This window comes from Amblyomma mixtum, chromosome 5, assembly GCF_055824585.1.
Source record: "Amblyomma mixtum isolate Tamu chromosome 5, ASM5582458v1, whole genome shotgun sequence".
Lineage (NCBI taxonomy): Eukaryota > Metazoa > Arthropoda > Arachnida > Ixodida > Ixodidae > Amblyomma > Amblyomma mixtum.
The window spans coordinates 52,568,225-52,591,854 of record NC_143016.1 but is presented as its reverse complement, the minus strand read 5'-3'; the positions used below and the strand labels follow the sequence as shown (position 1 = coordinate 52,591,854).

General features: G+C 46.1%; 2 protein-coding genes across 5 annotated transcripts in view; both read left to right on the top strand.

The window, feature by feature from the left end:
* The window catches only part of LOC149342164 (hemocytin-like), an 87,540-nt gene extending 74,459 nt beyond the window's left edge, over window positions 1–13,081 (top strand). For both annotated transcript variants that reach the window (XM_089544424.1, XM_089544423.1), the window contains 12 exons: window positions 110–135; window positions 452–620; window positions 821–928; window positions 4,791–4,991; window positions 5,627–5,724; window positions 6,121–6,237; window positions 6,686–6,904; window positions 10,262–10,354; window positions 11,072–11,200; window positions 11,282–11,336; window positions 12,359–12,511; window positions 12,748–13,081. In XM_089544424.1, coding sequence (XP_089400550.1) covers window positions 110–135; window positions 452–620; window positions 821–928; window positions 4,791–4,991; window positions 5,627–5,724; window positions 6,121–6,237; window positions 6,686–6,904; window positions 10,262–10,354; window positions 11,072–11,200; window positions 11,282–11,336; window positions 12,359–12,511; window positions 12,748–12,938 — 1,559 coding nt within the window. In that variant the 3' untranslated portion in view covers window positions 12,939–13,081. The remainder of the gene's footprint in view (window positions 1–109; window positions 136–451; window positions 621–820; window positions 929–4,790; window positions 4,992–5,626; window positions 5,725–6,120; window positions 6,238–6,685; window positions 6,905–10,261; window positions 10,355–11,071; window positions 11,201–11,281; window positions 11,337–12,358; window positions 12,512–12,747) is intronic.
* A 7,840-nt stretch (window positions 13,082–20,921) lies between these two features.
* LOC149342163 (hemocytin-like) overlaps window positions 20,922–23,630 on the top strand; it is a 44,890-nt gene continuing 42,181 nt past the window's right edge. Inside the window, exons 1-2 of one of the 3 annotated variants that reach the window (XM_089544419.1) lie at window positions 20,922–21,094; window positions 23,447–23,594. In XM_089544419.1, the coding sequence (XP_089400545.1) occupies window positions 20,987–21,094; window positions 23,447–23,594 (256 nt within the window). In that variant the 5' untranslated portion in view covers window positions 20,922–20,986. Of the gene's footprint in view, window positions 21,095–23,446; window positions 23,616–23,630 lie in introns of all 3 variants that reach the window. The other 2 variants (XM_089544418.1, XM_089544417.1) reach the window with 2 other exon arrangements.

Below are 23,630 nucleotides of genomic sequence, written 5' to 3'. Positions count from 1 at the left end.
TTATAGGTACCGCCCCATGCCTCTGGGCAGTAACTTATGTGACTGTGGACATACGCGAAGATTTCATGCGTGCCTGCTTCTTTATGTCTTTTTATTTCATTGCTTACAGAGGCCTGCGACGACCAGGGACACCTGGTAAGCCAGCATGTTCGTTTTCAAGCGGTCAACTAATTACTTTTATCATAGAAAAAAAATATCCCTATGAGCCAAGAGCCAAATTCTGGTTCTTCCATCCCACAAATGGGCTGCAAATGCTTTCTTCCGGTTGGTTGTTCACTGCATTCGATCGGAATGTCATGCTTTCTGAGTTAATGAGGTATTATCTTTACTAGCATAATTAAGAGTAAATTTAGAGCGCATGCTGCACCAAAATTTTGATTTGTTAGGCATAATTTTTTAGTTCTATTCTATAATCCACAATTCTTATCGCTGTCTTCCTCATTTACCGAAGGTTGGCGACACGTGGCAAGTCAGCCCCTGCGAGACGTGCAGTTGCGGAGAAAACCTGAAGGTTCGCTGCTCGAGCATCATCTGTCCGACTCCGCCCGTCTGCAGGGATGATGAAAAGCTGCAGCAACTTCCCAAGCAGAATGACACCTGCTGCGATTCATATCTCTGTGGTAATGCTCCTTGGCTCTGAAGTTTATTCGCATGCTATATTTCACAGTGCATGTATGGCTGCCCAGTTCTGATTTGCAGAATTATACAAGGTTGAGTTCGCTTTGTCTTCCAATTTAAACTTCGCGTCGTATGCAGACGTATTTGAAAAACTTTGCACGCGAGCACTTTGACAAGCCCTCCTTTTTTTTTGTTCTGTCAGACGCCAACTTGGTATCTTCATGTAAGGCGCCCGAGCCTGTCTACTGTCCCCCAGGCTCCATAACCAGGATTAAGACGGACAGCGAAGGATGCCCAACACATGTCTGCGGTGAGTCTTCAACTTTACGTTTTGGTCTTGAGCACGAGTCATAAGTCTTTTATCTTAGCGCTTGTTGCCGCTTCCGATTAGCAGGATAGAATATGTTCATTTGCTTCATTTTTTTTCGTTGTTAGTAAATGCATCGTGTCGTGCGTTACTTTATTATTAATAGACCAATTCGTTATACTGCACGTTATGCTACAGCGATAGCTGTTAGCGTTACGTTCCGCGTAAGTGCGTGGTTAGGCGTCACATCCTGCGAGTTGTGCCGAAGCACGGTCGTAACAAATCAAATATGCGAAGCTACCGCTATGAGGGCGCTGCAGTCGGACAGCCAAAAGAGAGCCAGCGCCGTTAGGAGCGCTAGTGTTGCACATCCCATAAAGTGACTTCATGGCCGAGTACATATGGTGCGGCGTAGTGTGGGTTGTTGTCAGCCGCCAGTCGCGCTTTCACCCCAGAACGGCAGCGGTTATCTTATGCGAATCCTGAACTACGCGCCGCGGGGTGTGAGTGGAAGCGGCAAGAGTGAAGGACGGATAACAGTGCCATTCGACGAGTCGTTGCTGTTGCTAAATTCCGCGATTACGCAAAAACCGTAAATGTAATTTTTGACGCCCCCTTCAGGAAGTTTCATATTAAGCGAGATAACGTAATCACTCCAGAGCAGCTGTGTCTTTTGATGACATTATTGCGAAGGAGGGCTGCTGAAATTAAGTCCCTCTGCTTTTTGCTGAAAACAAAAAAAAACACAAAAATCTCCTGCATTGTGTGAACTTTTCTTTTCTAAAATATTCATAACGCGAGGCACTATATTTAGCAACCAGACTTTCTCATGAACTGGAATTGTGCCGATATATATATATATATATATATATATATATATATATATATATATATATATAGATATATATATATATATATATATATATATATATATATACTTACTTTATGTATAGTTTGTGCATGTATGTATATATACATACACACCAGGTGCTTCGATGATAACTAAGTAATTTTCAGAAATAGACCTTTCTGGGTAGTAAAAGATACGGGTTTTACGGCCTAGTATTACGAGTCTTGGCTGGAAAAATGGCGAATCGGCTTAAGTAGTAAGATGGCTAACTATAATTTAACATTTAACTTTTTAACTATGACAGTTAGGTAACTGGTTACAACTAGGGATTTGTAGACGATCGTTAAGAACAGCCATGTCATGCCTGAGAATTTGTGAAACGCGATTACCCTTGGCGCTGCGGTTCGACAAAATCAGGTTTTTTCGACTAGTTACGTGCGCCGGAGAGGCGGCTTTGCCTGCCTGCTTTTTGAAAGTGTATGTATTTTGGCGCGATGTGGCCAAAATTTGTTGGCAAACAGCACCGAGGATAATCGCGTTTTGAAATATAAAACTGATGTGGGTATTACTAACGACCGGCTACAAATCTCTAATTGCAACCAGACGCCTAACTGCACAGCTTAAAAAGTTAATTATCAGAAAATAGGTAGCCAGCTTTCTACTTTAAACGATTCAGCGGTTTTTTGGTGTCCGCCAACACTGCTAGCACTATGCCGCAAAAGCCATATTTTTACCTCAAAAAGCTTATTTTTGAAAATTACCTATGTCTTCTCTGAAACACCTGGCATATTTTTTTTGTTTGGTCTTCCTCTTTGAAAGCGCACTTCACTGCAGGTTAAATATTTCTGTGGCAAAGCTTAGCTTTTTCATTCCACGAACTTGACATTTTAAAATTTACCCCCGCTTGCAAATAAAAGAGAATCAGCAAATAAACGTCGTAACTACATTAAAACGTTTAAGATATGAAGCCACAGCTCAAGATCTAGGCAGCGATTAGACTCCCGAGTATTAAAGCTCACTTTATTTTGGGCACAACTCTAAATTTCCTATTTAAACAAGAACAAAGCAGTTAGCACATTTAGATGAAATTTGTGACATATGGTAAAAGGTGAATTGTACATTTCGATTTGTTAACCCGTTTTTTACGTTATCAAAAATTTCTAACTTCCCAAATTTGACAGTCATTTTTTTTTTTCAATTCCGGAACACCCCAGTAAGAGACAGAATGAAATTTTTCTCTCCGTAGCGCTCTTAAGAGCACTGGAACATTGAAAGAGCATTGGAACAAAAATTAGACCTAAAGTATTAGTCAGCGCTTTGTATTTATATTATGATTAAGGGTTTTGCAAACTCTATTAGCCAGCATACGTTTTCCATGCAGTTTAAACCATAATCTCCATTTTGTCCACTTTAATAGCAAGTATAGAATGAAAAGTTTTGATATGTTTCCGTTACTCATCTATACATTGATGTCAAAAAAAGTTTCAAAACACCTAAGTTATTTTACTTATTTCAAGCTCGGATTGCCAAACGATTCTTTGAAAACACTTGTTCTTGTTTAAATAGGAAATTTAGAGTTGTGGCCAAAATAGAGTGAGCTTTAATACTCGGGAATCAGCCACAAGATGTACATTTTTTATTACATCCGACAAATTTGACCGATGCTTCCGCATCCGCTATCTAATAAGGATGCTACAGTATTTAAATACAGAAAAGCTGAGGATTTTGAAGAAATTTAAATTTCCGGTCTGATGTTAAAAAGCCGATGCAAAATACTTTCCATCCACCCAAGAAAGAAGATGTAATGCTGCTGTGACCTCGTCAGTATATCAAGTTAATGTGACATCGTTATTATCGCGTTCTTATACTCCGATTGCCCTTGAACAGTGATATCCTTTTGCATCACTTTTCATAGCCTATTTGCTTTAGTGAAGGGGGCTTTTGATAGGAAAGGTTCACTCCTTCGTCGCGCAATGCCTAGCGCTGCAGCCCAGCACAATTGCTCGTAACAATGGGAACGTTTGAATACAGTAGCATTAAAGGCCCACATGAAGAGTGGCTTGTCTTATACAGACTAATCCTGCCTGCAGATCTATCCATGAGGTTCATGCAGATGTCAAAGTGCCTGCTCTTCGGACTGTTGCAAATAGGCACAGAGAGCTCGCAATACTGGCGACATCGCTTCGATGGGACTCGCGCCAAGGGCGTAGAACAGACCAGCCAGAAAACCACTTTTGTGCGGAAAGTACTAAGAAGCACAATGTTCTGCAGGAAATAGCGTACATATTACAGCATCGGAAGCATTTCATGGCAGGAAACTGATATTGCAACTATAGGCCACATACATCCAAGGTGCCGAAATGATCCTGGCCGACTGTTATGTCGTCTCCACGGTTTTTGTGAACCGTGTCTCCAGCTTTATTATAGCTCGGTAGTGTTCACAGGCTGAACGGAGTTCAGATGGCCTTGAGTAGATAGACTTCGTGCATACATGGATGCATAACATGAACGCGAACAGAGAACAGTGAGACACGCTTGTTTACAGCGCTCGCCCGGTGCCCTCCCCTATATAAAAGTCGACATCTCATCATTACGTTCATCTATTAAAGGCTACGCTTGCATGTAACTAGAACACCATGAACCTGCAAGCGAGGTGGCCTAAAGCAATTTTCCCACAAACCATGGACTGCTTTCTAATTTCACTTCTGGCTGCGGGGTGTAGCCTGCTCGAGCGCTCTACACAAGGGTGACGCAGACTGTACGTGAACGCATTACACATTACAAAATAGCACAGACCATCTGTCAGTGAGAGACAGGAAACTGAAAATGCTAACGGACAAAGTTCCTTGGAATTCCACAGAGCACTAATATGCTTGTGCTGGGGCCCGGATTTTCAAAACGACATCCCCGATGTATAAGATTAAAATGAGTTACGGGCTGTAGTTTTTCGGTATTGATATGCACGTACGAAGCATGTGTGACTGACTGACATATAATCACTTCCTCACTACGCAGAGTGCGACCCCAGGATGTGTCCGCCGCTAGAGTGGCCTGCGAACCTCGACCCGGGCCTTGAAGCGTTCGTTGACCAGAAGGGCTGCTGCCACAGGGTGTCCGTGCGCTGCAACGTAAACAAGTGCCCCGAGATACCCACGTGCCCGGCAGATTCCGAGCTCGAGCAGGAGCCAAGAGAATGCTGCACCCTGTACAAGTGTGGTGCGTTGCAGATGGCTCTTTATAACACTTGCTCTTCCCAAAACTGGCTACCAAGGAAGTGTGGAAAAGATAGTGCTCTGATAATCTGAAGAGGATGCAACCACAGCAGTCCTGAGTTGAACCAGTATCAAAACAGAGTTTTCTTTGTTTATATGCATAATTTTAGATTCATCTGGATTTGTTTGTTTTCCTTCTGTCCTGAAATCTGCTGTTTTAGTCTAAAATGCGGCTACTGATCAGCGTGGAATTGGAGCGAGACATTTTGGGTGGACGTCAAATGTCGACCGACCAATCAGTGCTTGACAAATTCTCTCGTTATGTCAGTTCATTAGAACAAGGATGCTTCAATGCAGTCCCTCTTCAGCTGCAAATGGTCTTTTCTTTCTTTTTTTGCAACTTGTTTTGAGAGCTCTCTGGCTCTTGAAAGTTCTCATATCGCAGAGTGTTCAGCTCGTTCTTGAAGTCTAAATATCACGAGACTACTGTGCATTTACTTGCGCAGTTCAAAAGCCACAGATGTGGAGAGTGCACTGCGCTATTTAAGCGAATGGATGCAATAGGCACTTGACTGCAACGTTTTGTACAGAAGTTATAATTAGGCTTATAATGTTCATCCCACCATTGCGTTCTTGCAGCGCCCAAGAATAAGTGCGCTTACATTCATCGGTACAAGGTAGTGAACGACATGCAAGTTAAACTGCACCCCAGCGAACACTACCAGAAGGTGTATCCGGTGAGTACTAGCCAGCCAATTAGTCTGCTGCCATGCTCATCAGAATGCGTGTTGTGTATTGTCGCATGGAAAGCTTTTTTAATGAGATAGACTGAAGATATATATGTGCATAGTGCTTTTTTAACATAAACGTAAATACCAGTTTTGATCTTGTAAACATATCTAACCTCCATACTTATTAAAGATGACATCTCACGCGTATTTAAAGTGAACGGATTAATGAGCATGATCACAACTGGTACAGCTGATGATTTCAAGGTTAGACAGTGTTATCAGGGACCCTGTTCCTGCAATCACTGCAAAATTATGTGTCTATGCGAACTTCCCCAATTCTGCAACTAGATGCACTGCCTGTGGTTGATGAGTTGCATTCTTTATTTCATTGCATATGCTCAGGTGGACTCTAGTTGGACAGATGGACTTTGCACCAACTGCACATGCAGCAAGAACTTCAACCAGTACCAGTACAGCTGCAGAGTCGAGGTGTGCCCTGGCCAGCAGAAGGACAGTGAGGTTAGCGAACCTTCCTTGCTTCTTGTGTGGATCTCCCTCCCTTACATAGCAGACAGGGCGGCGATTGATTGTCGTCATTCGTGGTACTACTGCCATTGATTATACGAGTCTGTCATATTCTTCCTAATAACATCTTCGCTTATACACCGAAAAAGCGATGAAAATTTTCTGTTACATACACCCCAACTTCTTTTTTTCCTTACAAATCATTTCAAAGTCTAGATTACACTGCCTAAAAAACCTGGAACTAAGTTAGAGATTTAAAACTTTGCGGCACGTTCCTCCTTCAACTGAACTGCATCAGTTACTTCGTAGCCGGCAAAAGCCAATTCGCTTTTACGGGATGTTAATTTAACGTGATAGAGCTTATTGACCGGCCGGGTCGAAGATGCCGCTGATTCGCCCATGGCAAGCGCACTTACGTGTCGTGTCTTCACGATTCCCACAGGACTACGAGTATGCGGTGTCGCCGCAAAGCTCCGGCGAGTGCTGCCCGAAACAGCGGCGCACGGCTTGCAAGGGCAACGGCCAGACGTACTACATTGGCTCCGAGTGGCGGCAGCCAGAGGACGTCAAGTGCCGCTCGTACCGCTGCGAGGAGTCACCAACCACGGGCGAGGCTGTCAAGGTTGTGCTCACGCAGATATGCAACAAGACCTGCCACCCGGTGCGTTCCTGTATGACCTTTCTTTTCAGACTTTCTTTTTACAGGGCTACTCCTTTTTACAGTGGGCACAGCAGACAGCTCTGATCACATTTTCGCTGTTTGATCACATTTCGCTTTATTTCGTAGTTTTTTATTTCTATCTTTTCTTTTTACGAAACCTAAATCTGTTCGAAGTAATCGTCTTGTCATTGTAAACCGTCAGGTGTTCGCTGCCGCTGGCCTGTACAGTCTTTACCAAAAGTAACCGGGCAACTGTGGTTTGTTTCTTAGCCGCGTAGCGAAGCAATTATGGAAGACCTTAAGCTCTGAATCTGTGTTAAGTAAGGTGAAGCCTTGTCCTTGTGGAGTAAAGGCTCCGTTATATGGCTCAGAAGCAAAAATCTTTTGCTCGGTTACTTTTGGCAAAGGCGGTACGTCAGTTAAGCAATAGACACTACTGCTCACAGCCGTCAATGTTGTGCTGAGTAATCAATTGCAACAACGCTGCAGATCTTACTTGGTGCAAATCAAGGCACTTTTCGTGCGTTTCGACAGCAGAATAAGGTGTGCCTTGCGAGCCCAGGGAACAGAAGTTAACGAATGAAACGCGATCCTTCGAGCCCACGATGCATGTATTTGGTGCTGTCTGATATTAGCTGAATGTTTCGACTGTATAGATTCAACCGTGTCCCGCAAGCATTCAATCTCAAGCGCACAATTTGCCGAAAGCCACGCACTCGCATCACCGCATTTGATTGCGTGACGACTGTACAGACTCTGTAAAATGCCGTGTTCACAGGTTCATTCAGCCGTATACGGAAGCGATTACTACAGTGGTGGATTTTTTGGCAGATCGACGCGTTCAAAGGAAGGTAAACAGAATTCCACTACTGAAGCGGTTTTTAGCAGGTGATCCCTGTGCAATGATTCGTTTCGGGTACAAACAAGATACGTGCAGGGGCGGGGTTAAAAGCAGAAAACAACAAGAAAAGCAAATTCGACTCTCAAAATAAGTGACTAGTAAAAAAAAGAAAGCGAACCCAGTGGACCCATGATTCACTCCGTATCTGGACTTTCTTTCAGTCGTCTGCAGGAAGCTCCTGGTGCGTATTTACATTGGGTTCACCGTTACCACTGCAACATCACGCAAGTGCTCATGTTATACAAAGGCGAAGCTTTTTTCTGCTGCCATCGCAGAAATATTCAGTGGTAGACGAAAAAAAAATAAACAAAAGCTCACCACCGCCGACGCCGGCCATCCTCATTGCGACTGTTGAAAAAGCCCGGAGAGCGGCAACTGTTCTCCCGAGCGCACTTTCGAAAGCGTCCGCTAGGTGGCTTTCAGTGGCGCCTCAATAGGCGATGCATACGGGGTCTGTCCTGAAAGTAGTAGGACTCATTTTTTTAATAAAATTTATTCATGAGAGTAGTACAAACGATTAGAAATTTTCAAAGTAGCACCCTTCCGCACCTGCACGCTTCTGCCAAAGAGTTTCCCAGTTTTCGTACGCCTTCAGGAACGCCCAGACCGGAAAGCTGTTTAGCTCCCTCGTCACGGCCTGTTGAACCGCCTCTACTGATCCGTGGATGGACGAATGGAAACAACTTTATTACACACGCACACACAAAAAAATCTTCCAGGGTGGTCCCCTACTGGTCCAGGATTCCACGGGCTTGTGCTTCACGTAAAGCCCGATCCACCAGCCATTTCTAGCCAGCGGGCTGAGCGGTGCGTAAAGCAGCCTCCCAGGAAGAATGAGTGGGATTGGGGATGGGGGTGCTGCCTTTGGGGAAGGACATTCCCAAAGGTAGTGGAAAAGTGTGGATCTGGGCTCGCCACAGGTGTTACAATCAGGAGGAAAGGTGGGGTGAAAGCATGAGAGACGGTGGGGGGAAATAAAGCAACCTGTCTGTAATTGTCGCCATGTGCCGCTGGAGGAGGGCCTTCAGTCTCCATCAGGGTAGCAGGGTAGGCGGCAGGCACGAGCGAGCTATTACACCAAAACATACAGCAACCGCTCCGATATCCTTTATGTCGACGCGGCAGAAATTTCTAAACCAGGATATTTCACGGCAGTCGCAGCCTATGAAGAGGGCACAGTGGGGGACGCCGCCACTATCCGAACTAATTCGCCTGCAGAGGCGGAAGGAGCCGCCATCGCACTTGTTCTGGCCTACTCCACCATTGAGAAAAATGTAACCGAAATTTGCACAGACTACCATGCCGCGTACCGCCACTACGTTAAGGGCGTGGCGACGCCGGCAACATATCGTATTCTTGCCACGGCCACCTCTCTCGACCGAACGGTTACTCTATCGTGGGTCCCTGGGCATGCTTCGATCCCCGGTAATGAGCGCGTTCATGCGCTGGCCCTCTCCTCCCGGACCCCGGATGATCAGGCACCCAACCCTGCACAAGAGGCCCCATCGGTCCTCTCTACATATCAAATCACCACATTCTACAAACTAAGCCGGATGACACTGCCACTGATCCGTGATGTTTCCCCTTGAGCGTCGATTTCATTCTCGGGAATAGAAAAAATTCTGGCCATGCCAAGTCGGGGCTGTAGGGGAGCTCAGGAAGCGTTGCCGCCTTGTGCAGGGCAAAAAATTGGGTCCTCATTCACATGATGAAGAAATTCCTGGCAGATCGCTTTCCGGTTGGCCTTTTGCTCCTCTGACAACGCTCCTGGCACCAACTTCGCGCACACTTTTCTCATGGCTAAGTTTTATGTCACGATCTCAAAAACTTGGATCTGAGGAATGCTCAAGTCATCAGCAATCATTCTGATACTATTCCTACAATCACTCTTCAGTAAATGTTTCACTCGCTACACATTTTCGTTGGTCTTGCTGGTCGAAGGGCGTCCGGAGCGGTCGTCGTCTTCCACTCTTTTCTTACCTTCTCGGAGCAGCTTGCACCACTTAAAAAACACCTGATCTACCCATGGCAGCATCACCGTAGGCCTTCTAAATCATGTCGTGAGTCTCTTTGCCCGTTTTACCAAGATTTACAAAGAATTTTATTGCGTATCGCTGATCCAGTAAACGCTCCATGATTCTGCGTAACGAGACTTTTCGACAGGTGTCCACAGTAGAAGCGACCTGCTCTCTTCAAAGGCCGAGAGCCGACTGCCGATTTTGCCCAGCATTCCCAATATCCCCCTTCAACGATCCTGCACGCGCAGACCGCCTCTCGTCCGCCCGTTCGCCCAGGAAAAAACACAGTCCTACTACTTTCAGAACAGACCCTGTATGTCCATGTAAATAGAACCATGCGGACCCATAAGCACAAAAACATTTTGAAATAAAATGCGCAGGCTGCATTGCGAGTCAACAAAGGAATATTGGGTCATTGCTGCTTTTTTTTTTTTTCAGAGTGAAAAATTTGTGGAACCTACACCAGGCTCTGGAGATTGCTGCGGTCACTGTGTGCGCGAGTTCTGCGAGGAGAACGGAAAACTGTACCAGGTGAGTGCTCGAAGAGAGGCCACCGATTTGTAGCGAACGGTACAGAGTGCTGGCCCAAAACTTTGGAGCGCATTGAGCAGAACTTTTTTTTCACTTCCAAAGATGCAGCGTGGTTATAAATTCTAGACTTATGAGTTCGCAGAGACACCCTAATTTTTCTTACAACCGTTTCAGCAGCCATCATGCGGCATCGTATTTTACATTAAAGATGTCATTGCAGGGTCAGTGACGAATCGCACGCTGCAAACCTTAAGCATGGTGACGTTACAACAAGTAATTTTCTACGTAGGTAAGAAGAGAAAAACAATATTTACAGGCACCGCATAATCAGAAGTAGCGAAATCATTTAAAATTATATACTCACAGCGGAGAAAATCCTTGCCAACACAGTGCTCGCTTGTAGTTCCTTCCAGCTTCAGACAGACGAAAGGAGGGTTTGCCTGCAGTGACTGTAAGGGCTTGCTCACAGTCGGTGTCTATAGCGATAGTCCGCAACAAATGAAACTCGTAGCTCCGAACAAAGGTTTTATCGTCGATGTCGCAAACAAACATACCTACGACACCACCAGCACCGATTCTCTTGCGAGTGCCGAGACAGAATCATCTTTACCTGGCAGTTGAACCCTAGTTTGTTTTGTTTTTGTTCTACTTTTTGTGTATCACGTGGCCTGCCTGGAAACCGTAACAGCCATGCCTTCTTGTTTCCGTATTGTTCAGGTTGGAGAGACGTGGGTATCAGCCCTCAGACCCTGCTTCCGAGTTCAGTGCATACGCAATGAAGCCGGTGTGGTGGAGACCAACTACACGCTTCAGCCGTGTCCAAAGCTGCCAAGCAACTGCCCCAAGGTGACGCAATAAAAATGCCCGTAGTGTAAAGGCGAATTTTTTCGCGATAAATTTCTCACGTGCCGACCTCTTTGCTTCCAGAACAATATTGTACGCGACGACACGGGATGTTGCCAAAAGTGCCAACGCATCCCAGGTAAAAGCTCCTTCTCTATTTTTGAGTGCGCTTGCTATGTATCAAGCCCTGTTTGGTCAAGCCAGCAGTTTCTCACCCAGCAGTACTCATTATCAATATATATAACCCTCTGGGCACCTCTCCCAGCCCGCTATCTGAGGTCCCGTAGTGTCAGTTCCTAATGAAATGTAACGAAGGCCACACTTAATGATGAATTACGCAAACGTTGTGAATCTGTTTTCATTTGGAAAGTTATGGTTGATGCCGTGGTCCATGCTTGCTCTGTGCAGCATATAGAATACATTATTGGTCCGCTCAGATTCGGGAAGTGTTTTTTGTTTTTTACAGCTGAATTGCGGCGAGAAATTCTCTTTCATATTTAGTAGCAGTTTGTTGTTCATCTGCTTCTTAAGGTTCGTGTAAAAAGTTTTCGTTGCTGAATTTTCATGGAAAACCTGAATTATGAACATCAAGTGTCCTTACTCGTGGACGAAACTTCGACTAATGGCTTGGCCAAAATTTAGTGCACGTCATAACTTCAAACACAGGAAGTGAAAATTTGTTGTCAAATGGTTTTCTTGTCACTGAGAACTCTCACGCAGTCATTGTTTTCTTGAAACAGATACAATAACAAGTTATCCAATGTAAGATGGTTTGGTTTTATGGGGTTAAACGTCCCACAGCGACATAGGCTATGAGGGATGCCGTAGTGGAGGCATCCTGATAATTTAGACTACATGGTGTTCAACGTGCACTGACATCGCACAGTACACGGGTCTCTAGCATCTTGCCTCCATCGAGATGCGACCACCATGACTGGTATCAAACCTGTGTCCTTCGGGTCAGCAGCCAAGCACGATAACCACTGAGCCACGAAAGAGATATGGTGCAGAGCACTGCGAGCAGCATGTGATCAAATAGATATAAGAACGTGTCCGCGAGTCTGACAAAAGATTATATTCTTCGGTTACATTTCTCGTGCATCCACCACTGACAAACATTTGAATTGGAGCTCGTGGGCGCTCTCTTTCTTTCTCATTCAGGTCCCTGCGCACCTCACATTCTGGAGCCTTCTCGGACTCTACAATACTTCTCCTTGTACGATAGTCTGCACGGCCAGTGCTACAACGCAGAGCCCATACATGACCTTGCGGAATGCAGGGGAAATTGCGCATCGAGGACCATCTTCAATCCAGGTAAGAAGAGCCTGCACACATTTGCTTGCGCGTCCTCTGATCTGATCACTTCCCAAAGGACCCATTCGAACTAGCCAAACACGATTGGAACCACCAGGAAGCCATTTGGAAACAATTAGAAACACGTTTATTCCAGCTGGCTTGCAATTAGAAACAACTGCATTCCAGCTGGCTTCAACTGTATCTTCGCCAGTTCTGAATGGTCTTTCTTGACTTGCCGCGCTGTTTTTGTGCAGAGACGAACAACTTCACGAGCAAATGCAGCTGCTGCACCATCAAGAAGGCAAGGCCGGTCAAGGTGTCGCTGAGCTGCACAAATGGCCAGAGCCTCCAGAAGTACTACGAGAGCCCGATCGAGTGCAGCTGCACCTCGTGTGGCGAAGAGAAAACTAGCTTTCCCGACATATCAGCACCCATACCTTCCTGAGGCGACGCACAAGCGCGAATACATCTGGGCCATCACCAGTGCGTCATCATTACTGCGAACATGAAGTAACAGGAGCATGCAGTGCTCAGTCATCGATACATTGTTCGAGAACAGTCATGTCAATAAAGACGAGTTTCACATTAGGTACGTAAAACTCTTCTTCCTTCATTGGCAAGGCTATAGCATCGGACCGAACCTTCAAGAACAGCGTAAGTATACGAAATGGGTGGTAAGGCGTCAAGGCAAGCCACTGCGCATTCCGATAGCACCGTTGCCAGTGCCTGACATATCTTTTTTTTTTAACATTATCATTAGCATCGTGGTCGGGCGTGTGAGATAATGCTGATGCTGCTACAACAGCACTTCTCCGGTCGTCCCATGTTAGGCCCAAAGAAGGCTATCTCATCCGTCGTGATCAGCCGACGTGGAGAAAGTGGTGTTGTATTCCATGACGCACAGTTTGGCTCTACGATAGCATGGGCTCCCTGCAGAGATTTCAATGGCGCCAGTTCTTAATTCACTGCTTTGAATCGTAAGATCTCTAGGCCAGTTCCTTCCCGTACGCATTGTGCTCATTACTGCACTCGCTTCCCATTCACTCGGTCCTGAGGTCCTGGGGAATGGTGCCACAAACTCCTTCTCAGTTTTAACTACATCGTCTTAATGGCTGCTGACGTCGGCGTGCAGTGGACCCGGTGACTTCTGTTGATGACAATCGCAAGATTTTCGACTGCTTGAAAGATGGGCAGTGCGAGGAATTCGGTGGTGGAAGTTAAATTTTCTCTCTGTACCTGACGCGAAAATGCACAGCTAAGCTACTGACGTGCTGTTCTGAGCTAGGCGAGACATCGTGGAGTAGCTGTGCGTCAGATCTGCTCAGGGCTTCTTTGTATTATACAATCAGTCTAAGAAAAGCAGCTCGATATTGTGGTTGTTGTCGCTGTTGTGTCTTGAGCACATAGCAGACTAAGGCTATATCGTGCGCAAAACACAGCGTAGATGTGTGTGTTCTGCAAAACGACCTAAAAGTCTAACAAGCTACAGTTCAAAACACTCGCTTGATTTAAGGCTCTAAATATTTATTCAATATTTCAAACTGCATGTTTTGCCAGGAGGAGCTAGGCTGAAGTGTAAAGGACTGTGTTCCTCGTACAATCGCGTTGCGTGAATACCGATCACCTGGATATTGCCTGCACGTTTCGCGCACATGCACCCTTTAATTTTCCACCATGCTTTCTTTGCGGCGGTGAGGAAAGCCTACGCTGGAATTCGCAACACTTTATTCGTCGATGGCTGGAAGAGCGCCGCTCTTCTGGCCCTTACGGTGATCGGCAGGGGTGCTTACTCAAGTCGAAAAATGTGCCAGCATCTGCCAGTACTTCGTGACACTTCGATTTGAGGTTGCCGTGCTTCTGTGATGACCATAGATACGGAAGTATCTTGACCAAACCCCAAACATACATGAAAGCCTCTAACCATCAACCCTTGTAACCCTTCATCTCAAGTACACGAGAAAACGACGTGCAATATTGGTAGAAAATTCGCAGCAATATTGCTTCTATCTGCACTGTAGACTTGAAGCAGAGATGGTGTTGACCCCCACACATTGTACCGATAAGCCTACAAAGCATATTTAGCTAAGAGTTAACCTGTTCAAGTAGCACCAAAACTACTGTCGCACTATCTCTACGTAGTGCACTATTTCTGTGATACACACAGTGTAGCTGTCGCTCACGACCTATGCGGCCGCTCGTGGGCTGCCACTCACTTAGTGCTTATTTGCGACATGAATGGCCATAAGGCAGCACATATGCAGCGCGCATTTGCTTCAAGCCGCCCCCCATGTTAACAAGCAATTATAGCGGCGTGATTTTTTATTATTTTACAGAAATCGAATACAGACGCGCTCTCATGGGCTTTTACCGAGAGGCCAAACATAGGCGATAACTAATCGCCAAGATGGTGCCATCAACGCTAGGAGCCTTCTCTTTATGAACATTACAAGGCAACTTGTTTGAATGCTTTAGAGTACGGTAGGGGAAGCTTCTCAGCATTCGCTGGGTATAACCACAATATCAGCGGCTGCACCCAAGCGGCGACTATCGACGCCTTAATTCGCACAAAAGAACAGCAAAAGACGTCGGTTGAGGGTGCTGCGACAAAAAGGAACTACGCGCAAATAGTAAATTTGCGTAACACTTCAGATCTGTTCTGTTTCCCGATGTATACTGTGCTACGCCTCTCAGTTGGGGTTCAGGCAACATGGAAACTTGATGTAATGTATATGACGACGCAGGCACCTTGGGGAGTCAAGTTCGTTCGGACGGTCAGGTGCACGTCCCAGAATGTGGAGGAAAATCTCGGTGGTACAGAGTACAATTACCAATCTCCTAGGGGCGAGACACCGTTTGGAGCAGAGGAAGAGCATGTGAGGCTGTCATGATCACATTAGTGACTAAGGCGCCATGGCGCGTCAGTCCGCAATCCGGCTCGGAGAGGGCAGGTCCTTCCCTGGTGCTCTTCTTACAGTAGCCTGCTCTGAGCGCAAGGGGCCAAACTGAACTTCACTACGTGGATTAGGGCCTCGACCAAGCCATGCCATTTTTTACCTCTAGTTCTTAATGTGAGTGTCACCATCAACCGTTCGATGGACACCTCAACCACGCTGTGAGGGCTGCAAGGAAGAAGGGAATGCCATTTTTGCCGCTGTTTCTCTTTTCCACTCCCGATCAGCTTCCTCCTTACCCATACGTGCTTTTTCCGGTACCAAGTTCCACGTATCTACAAGGTGATCATTATTCTTGACGTGCTTAGGAATGATTTTGCATTGTTCAGTTTTGGTTAGTTTCCTCGGCACTTCTACCGACAGTTGCTCGCATAACAAAAGCAAGTCCAACTTCGACAATTTAATTTGTTCCATGACAACGCTTTCTCCGCTTTGTCTCTGCTAACTCAAAAATGTCGTGAGATTAACCCTTCTGAAATGATAAACCCTGGATTTACAGAAGTTCAAGATTATTCTCTCAAAATCTGAAGCCTGGTGAATCCAATAGCTGAAGCCAAAACGCTCAACCGTGGAGATAGCACGATGTCGCACGGCCCATCCCAGCTGCTGCCAACCAGTGTCGGAGACGGAGGGGCCCTGATGTTGACTGTCTCATTCAGCCCTGCAAGTCCCGGCTCCGAAGGACGATGTTGAACACCGTTATGGAGGAAACTGTACATAAGGATTATTTTACATATGTACAGTCGAGATGACTGGGGAATAAAGTTCGGAGAACGATGTCCAATCAGGTGGGCAGAAGGGGACACTGGTGGCACCACCCACGGAAGGGGGTGGTGCTGGGCTCTCTCGCAGCTCGGTCGATGGGAAGGGGGAAGACAGAGTCATCAAACACTGATGTGTCACTTTGACCATTGAGGTAAGTCTTCTGTTCGCTGCCTCCATGCGAAAGGAATTTCACGCAGTCTCCGAGCAGGTGAACGTACTCGCCCGCGAACGTCCAAAACACGAGTCCTCTGTCGAAAACATAGCCGCCTTTCAATCAACAGCAACGGCTTGACCTTGCGATCAGACACGTCTGGTACTAATTCTTCCCAGGCCCGTGTTCTCCGATATTAACACTGCGTGGCCTCCCGGTTAGAAGGCATCCTTGCAAACGCAAGCACGTCACATTACGACTTCTTGCAAGCATATACCAAAAGCTGTGTTAGCTGCATGCAAGGCATAACCACAGCCGCTTACCGTACACCAGACATCTTCCTGCCACCTGGACACCAGAGCGTCTCCTACTGCGAAGCTCTGTGGAGTGTAGTTGTCTGTCAAGCATTCTTAATCGCAACGCTACGGGCAGCAATCCTCAGCGATCCCCGAGCTGCACTCACAACTATAAGATGTTTGCCATTTGCAAGAGGCATCACTGACCAATGGCGTCATGTTAAGGATCCAGGATGCACAACCTTTCTCAAAATAAAGAGTAAATGAGCTTGAAACCAGCCGAGGTGGCTCATTGGTTACGGCGCTCGGCTGCTGACCCGAAAGACGCGGGTTCGATCGCGGCCGCGGAGGCTGAATTTTGATGAAAGCGAAATTCTAGAGACACGTGTGCTGTGCAATGTCAGTGCACGTTAAAGAACTCCAGGTTCTTGAAATTTCCGGAGCCCTTCACTAAGGCGTCCCACATAGCCATGGGTCCCACATAGCCACATAAGGCGTCCCACATGGGTTGCTTCGGGCCGTTAAACCCCAATAAACCAAACCAATATATGAGCTTGCCTGTGAACGGGTTGCTGACAATCACTAACTCTGCTGACAGGCAACAGTTTCTCACAGATGAGTACGAGAGTTCACCCTAGCTTTGAGAGATTTGGAACGCTTACGACTCACCACACAGCAAGGCCCAGAAGCAAACGTGGTGGGCCGCTTATTTTTTCAAAAGCAGAACGCTGCGCTTTCAGCAAATGGATACCATCGCATATGGATGTGCGAGGTAACGGTCCGGCAGACGCTCTCGCTGCAGTTTCACGCTAGCATGAGTCCCCGTCGGTTTATGACCTGCAAGGAAAAGGAGGAGTACATTAAAGAGTACATCGAGCGTCAACACTTCGGCGGAGGATGTATGACAAACGGATCCACTGTTCCTGGCGAGTGTTATCGTGGTGTTTTGCGAACAGACGTAGCTCTGCTGTGTTGCTTGCACCTTGAGAGTGTGTTTACGCACGAAACAGTTAAAGAGGCTCATTTGATGAATGGCAACTTACGAGAAGCGCGCAGATCTAGTTGGACGTCGGCAGACGTAGACTCCTATATCTGTTTGCTCAACTTACAGCCCGCAAAACATGTTTAGACCCTTCCGTGTCATAGGAGTGCCATGCACGACTGCGTGCCCCTGTTTCCTTGTGCAAGACCTCAGGTTGGTGCCTTTGCACGGTGTCGGTGCGCATCAGATTCCGATTTCATCTGGTTTTTTTTTTTTCTGCGCCACTCCATTCATCTTATATTTCATGTCATTTATCTATTTGTACAGTAGGGGACAAAAGTCTCCGGTTGACGGGTTCCTCAAACGAAGCTTAGAGCTTTACTATCAGACAGCGGCTAGAGACCGCACTTGTGGACATGAAAGAACAAAAAATGAACTTTTACCTCCACAATTGTGGTCTCCAGCCGCCGAATAATGGCAGAGCTATCGGCTTCTTTAGAGGAACACGTGGTCCGGAGGCTTTTGTCCCCGACTGTACATACTGCATCCCTGTTGCGCTATTGCAAGAGTACTTTGAAACCAATATCAGAATATTTGTTGTAAACGTTATCTTTGACTAATATGCAATTTCTTTTCACAATATTTTGCAGTAAATTTTTTATATAAATACAAAAATGATTTTCGACCTATCTTTCCACTTTTCTTCTGAAAAGCACACTATTCACTACATTATAACTATTACTGCGGCAAAGCTTAGCTTGCCTGCGTGGTGAATATGCAGATTTCATTACTGGCACCCTACGCAGACCAATGCACATGCACAGGAACTAGACCAAAAAGCATAAACGATCCACCGGAGGTCACGACACATGCTAGTTGACCAATAATTAAATGTCACAGCCACATGTTTTTGAAAGGTAGCTCTCAGCCGCTGGCTCTGGTTTTCTCATTAAGGTACATTACGAGAGCATAAGTTGCAGCTTTCGGCAACCGCGTCTCTTACCTGCAGGAAGCTTCTGCATGTCAAATAACACGAAATTGTAAACTGTGAGGTTTAACGTCCGGAAGCGACACATTTGGCTCTTTGCTGCAACGCTGTCTGTTGAGAAGCAAAAGAAAGATGTATTCGTTACTTTCAACGTTGCATTTAAAAATGCATTTTTTTTTTCTCGCCAAACAATTCGAACTCTTGACATCAAGGCTGAAGAGGACTCGTAATCCCACAAGAAAGCGAATCGCGATGCAGCCCAGCTTCAGAGATACGCCGACAAAATATAAGCTTTCACGCCATCGCAGTTTGCTTGCGATGCATCTGCAGTTTATTTTTCGACCTTATTAAAAGCCATTTCCAGCCTCCCTTTCATTAGAACACGGTAATCTATCGACACAGGCAAACTTTAGCACGTCTTCAATCTCTTTTACCTTATGGCACTGCGCAGAATGCTGCGTAGTAGGCGCTCACGAGTAAGCGCTACTTACCCTCGTCCAGGTGGAAACGAGTGCTACTACTCCTGATGAACCAGCGATCTCGTCACACGAAAACAACAGTAGCTTAGGGAGGCACATCAAGGCCCTGACAGACATTCGCATGAATGACAAGAGGGATCACACCCCGACTAGCAGGGTCTCTTTGTTGGTGCCCGAAAAAACTATGGCAAGATACCCGCATTCAACTTTGGCGATGGAAAGCGCAGCGACACCTCTACCCCTTCTTTCACGCTCCACGTTGACAGGCGGAGCAGCCAACTTTTGACAGGCACTTCCCTCAAAGTCAACTAGAGGAACAACACCTCAACAGCCCTTTCCATGTTGGCAGGACGCGGAGGAGCCATGTCTCAACAGTCGTTTCTTTGCCTGACGCTGGCAAAATAAGCACAACACAACATTGGATTTAAGAAGAAGGCGAATTATTCTCCTCCCGTAAATCCATGCCTAGCGATGCTGCACAAGTGCACCCAGAGGAAGGTGATTCTGAGTGTGCCTCTCAGCATTGTAAGCACAGCCATAGAGGGGCCTGGGATCCCGCAGGGGTTAGTTGTGATAAAACATAGCACTCCCTTTTCAGTCAAGCTGCCAAAATAGAGCACAGGTAAATGATGTATTTATTCCATGAAATCGATGACAAAGGAAACTGTACATGTAGGACTCTGATGAACTACAGCGGATACGACAGCCTGACGTCCTGCCGTGCAAGCTCCAACAACATGGGGTCGTCGAAGAACTTGTTGATGCTGACATCTTCACTGAGTCCCTATAGTAGAATAACGGGCATTTGTATCACAGTAAAAAAGCAAGAAAAATGGTTTGCGCTATTAAGAAAAATGATTCCAAGACCAAGGCAAGAAATAAGAACTATTACGTGCTAACTATTAAAGACTTAATGCTTTAAACAGCCATGATGTGCGAGCTTATAACGAATGAAATAACAGAACTTGTACACGGAACATCCTGCGCGCATCCTGCGATCTTACGACGTTGAGGTGTCGCATGTGCCGGCGAAAAAGTTTGCATGTCTTTTGCATATCTTTGTCACTTCGTGTCGGGGAGGGCTTTCACTTAAGGCAGGCAAAAAAAGCTACGTAAGTTGTATTTCGTTACAAACATTTCAGCCGATTGTTTTTCAAGGCGATGTACAACTTCCGCATTGCGCTTCATTCCTGATGCCAATATTTGAAAAGATAATCAGTTTTTACGAATTAAGAGTGCATTTATTCAAGCTCATGACAAATATATGATGTAATAAGCCTACAGGCAAATCATTTATCATTTTTCATTCATCACAAGAAACGCAGAATTTTTTGATCGCGGATGCATGCAGCGCTAACAACAGCGCTAGCTTTCACAGCGTTGTATTTGATGTTTGAAACGGGAGCGTAGCACATTCACGCTTCAGTTTAGCCTTCGTACATCAGAAGAGTAAGTTCCTCCAACCGAAGCCACTTTTCTGTCTTCGCCTCGATACAAGCGTGAAGGACATTTCGTTTTCAATATCACGATAAAAGAGGAGGTGGAAAGGATTGGTTGCAGGTGTCGGAGTAACGCGTACTCCGTACCAGCTGAAATGACATCAACGCATACAGTCAATCTGTGTACGACGCAAAGCGTGCGAGAGCAACCCCGACACCGCGCCCCCGCCTTCCGACCCCTATCCGTATCTCGCGTGGATTCCTCGTATCTCAAGGAGGGGGGAACGCTCGCCGCTGTCAGCGCTATCTCCGCTCAAGCGGCCGGCCGCCGCGCTCGGGCTAGCTTGTTCCGCCGACGAGATTGCTGCGAACAAAAACGTACGCCGTTCGAAATGCCAGTCCTCGCGCGTTGCGCCGTGTGTGTAGCCGCGCGTCGAGTGCGATGTCTTTCCGGCTCCGAGGACGGGCAGCCATGGGGACGAAACTACTGCCCCTCCTCTTTGCCCTGTGGGCTTTCGAGGCCCCTCTTCTCTACGTGTCGGCAGCTTCGGTAATACCGTTTTGTCTCTTTAATACTTTTGCGCTGTTTCTTTTTTTTTCTTACCTCACCTGAATGCATTTGAAGGCGTTTATGTAGAGCTATTCTACGCTTGTTGCTGCTTTGCTCGTCTAATTTCTCTATCGAGTAGACTTGTGACATCATACCTAACAGTTATGCACAAAACATTTTCTAACGGAAAATAGTTTATGAACGCAATTTTTTCATGCTGGGCAACATTTCACTATAACAATCAATATACCCGCAGATCTCTCGGCAGGCTTTCGCTTTTGTTATTAACATTTTAGTCCTAACTTCTTGATGCGAGTGATGCAAACATTACAAAATGAAAACTTTGCCACATATCGGGAGAATGAACCACTACCTTCAATATCTTCCTACCAGTACCTTACAGTTTTCCAACACTCAAAATTATTGTACAAGTATGTTGGACATGTACCAGCTTATGAGCCCCTCCCGATTGAGGCCAGGCATTCACCTGCTGGCGCGTCGCGAGCCTTTCGGGCAGTATGTCGAGCATCCGTCGGATGCAGTCTAGTCCATGTTCCGGGTTGCCACACGCGTTACACATTCTGAAAAAATCAAACGCTTTTCTTAAGTTGAAATGCATGGCTCTATGAAGTGAATAAGAGACGTTCTAAAAAATAAGATGTCCAGTAATTAGAGAGAGGTAACGGTTGGGACACGCCTAAAGCTGGACTGTGATAGTGGCATATTTTTTTTTGTTTATTGCCTGAGTGTTCTATTAAACCTTCAGCCGTTAGTCAGCACCCGTGCCGCCTTCTCTTTCTTTGGTCCTTTGTCTCTTTAGCGCTGGTCTTCAAGATGAATTGTGAGTGTAATGGTCACCCGCGTTTGCTAGATGTTTTACCCCTTGTTTCGGTACCCGTGGCTGTCGCAGAAGATACTATTTTTTTTGTTCAACTGATTCCTAAGCGATAAGGAACGACAATGTTCAGCAATTATCTTTGCCTGAAGAAATATTTACAGCGTGTTATCTTAATCCCTGTTAACTAAGGAAAAGAAAAGTTAGTGTCTTCCTATATTTTTTCTGGTGAAGCTCACTGGTCACAAACCAAGGTCAAAAACGATATGTTTCGGTGGTGTGAAGAAAGGAGCAGTACCGCTCCCGAAAACGTCATTTCTTTGTTGACCGGGGTCAGTGACCAGTGAACTTTATCATCAATAATTTTTGATCAAACGTTATTCCGTCAAACCATCGACTTCATGGTTATTTTGTAATTATGACTCGCAATGAACGCACTTTCTTCCTTAAAAATCTCTGAAAATTTGGAGAGGTGCGTTAATTACGTACGGTAAAATATTGAAGAAAAAAATTGAAGCAATAAAAGCGGAACAATAAGTAGCCTGGTGTAATAAAATCTTCACCTGGTACGACTACCTTTCGAAAGGAACAAAAACGCACCCTCCGGGTTTTTGTGCACGAGAGAGTAGTCAACAACTTTTGCCTTAAACCCGCACGTACAACTCGCATAGCGGAGCGCAGTTCTGCCCCTTGGGAGCACCACTGCAGTTTACCCTAGCAGCCACCGCGATGGCCCAGTTGTTATGGTGCTCGGCTGCTGACCCTAAAGACGCGGGTTCAAATTTCGGTGGAGGCGAAATGCTAGAGGCACATGTACTGTGAGATGTCAGTGCGCGTTAAAGAACCCCTAAGTGGCCGAAATTATTCGGAGCCTTCTACTACGGCGTCCCTCATACCCTGAGTCGCTTTGAGACGTTAACACCTTTTAAACAAAGCAAACCTGTTCAGCTTACCATAACTCGTAACATTCGACGCGAAATTCAAACACAAGTTAATACAACGCTTAATATGGCAGATCGAACCTTTTCTGACCAGGCGTGGCTACTACTGGTTCTCGGATTCTTCACATAACATTTTTATTGGCTGTTCGTCCTCTAGGATGAGGTATACTTGTCTTGACATTCGTCAGATGACTCTTTGTTATTGAGTAGTTATTCAGGCATTGAAAAGAGTGCACCTGATAGCATTCATTGTCGCTATCAGCAGACCGCGTGCCAAAAGAAAGGGGTATGTCTATTACGCGCGGGAAAAAGAATTGTACTTTTCGACGTCCAAAGTAGGAATGCGTTCATTATACAAGTAAACACGGCATATACTGATTTCAACGCCTTCTTTACCGTGGATACATGATGATCCGAACCGAGCGAAAGGTACACAGTGTGGAGCCTACATACATTGCCTACCGTGTGGAAGACAGTTTCAACACGGTTTGGAATGCTCAAACCAAGCTGCATGAAACGCTGCTTCAAGTTTCCGTTCGGCTCGTAACGCGACCTCCCCTCCTCATTGGTATGCAGAGCCAGCGTTCCTACTTCGACGACAAGTGCCAGTGCAAGTGCGCGTATTGCCCCGCCGGCCAGCGCCTGTGTCCGACCAGCAACGAGTGCATCGACGAATTCAAGTGGTGCAACGGAGTCAAGGACTGCCCGGACGACGAGCAAGGCTGTGAGCCACGTACGCGCCTCAGTGATTTGTGGCCTC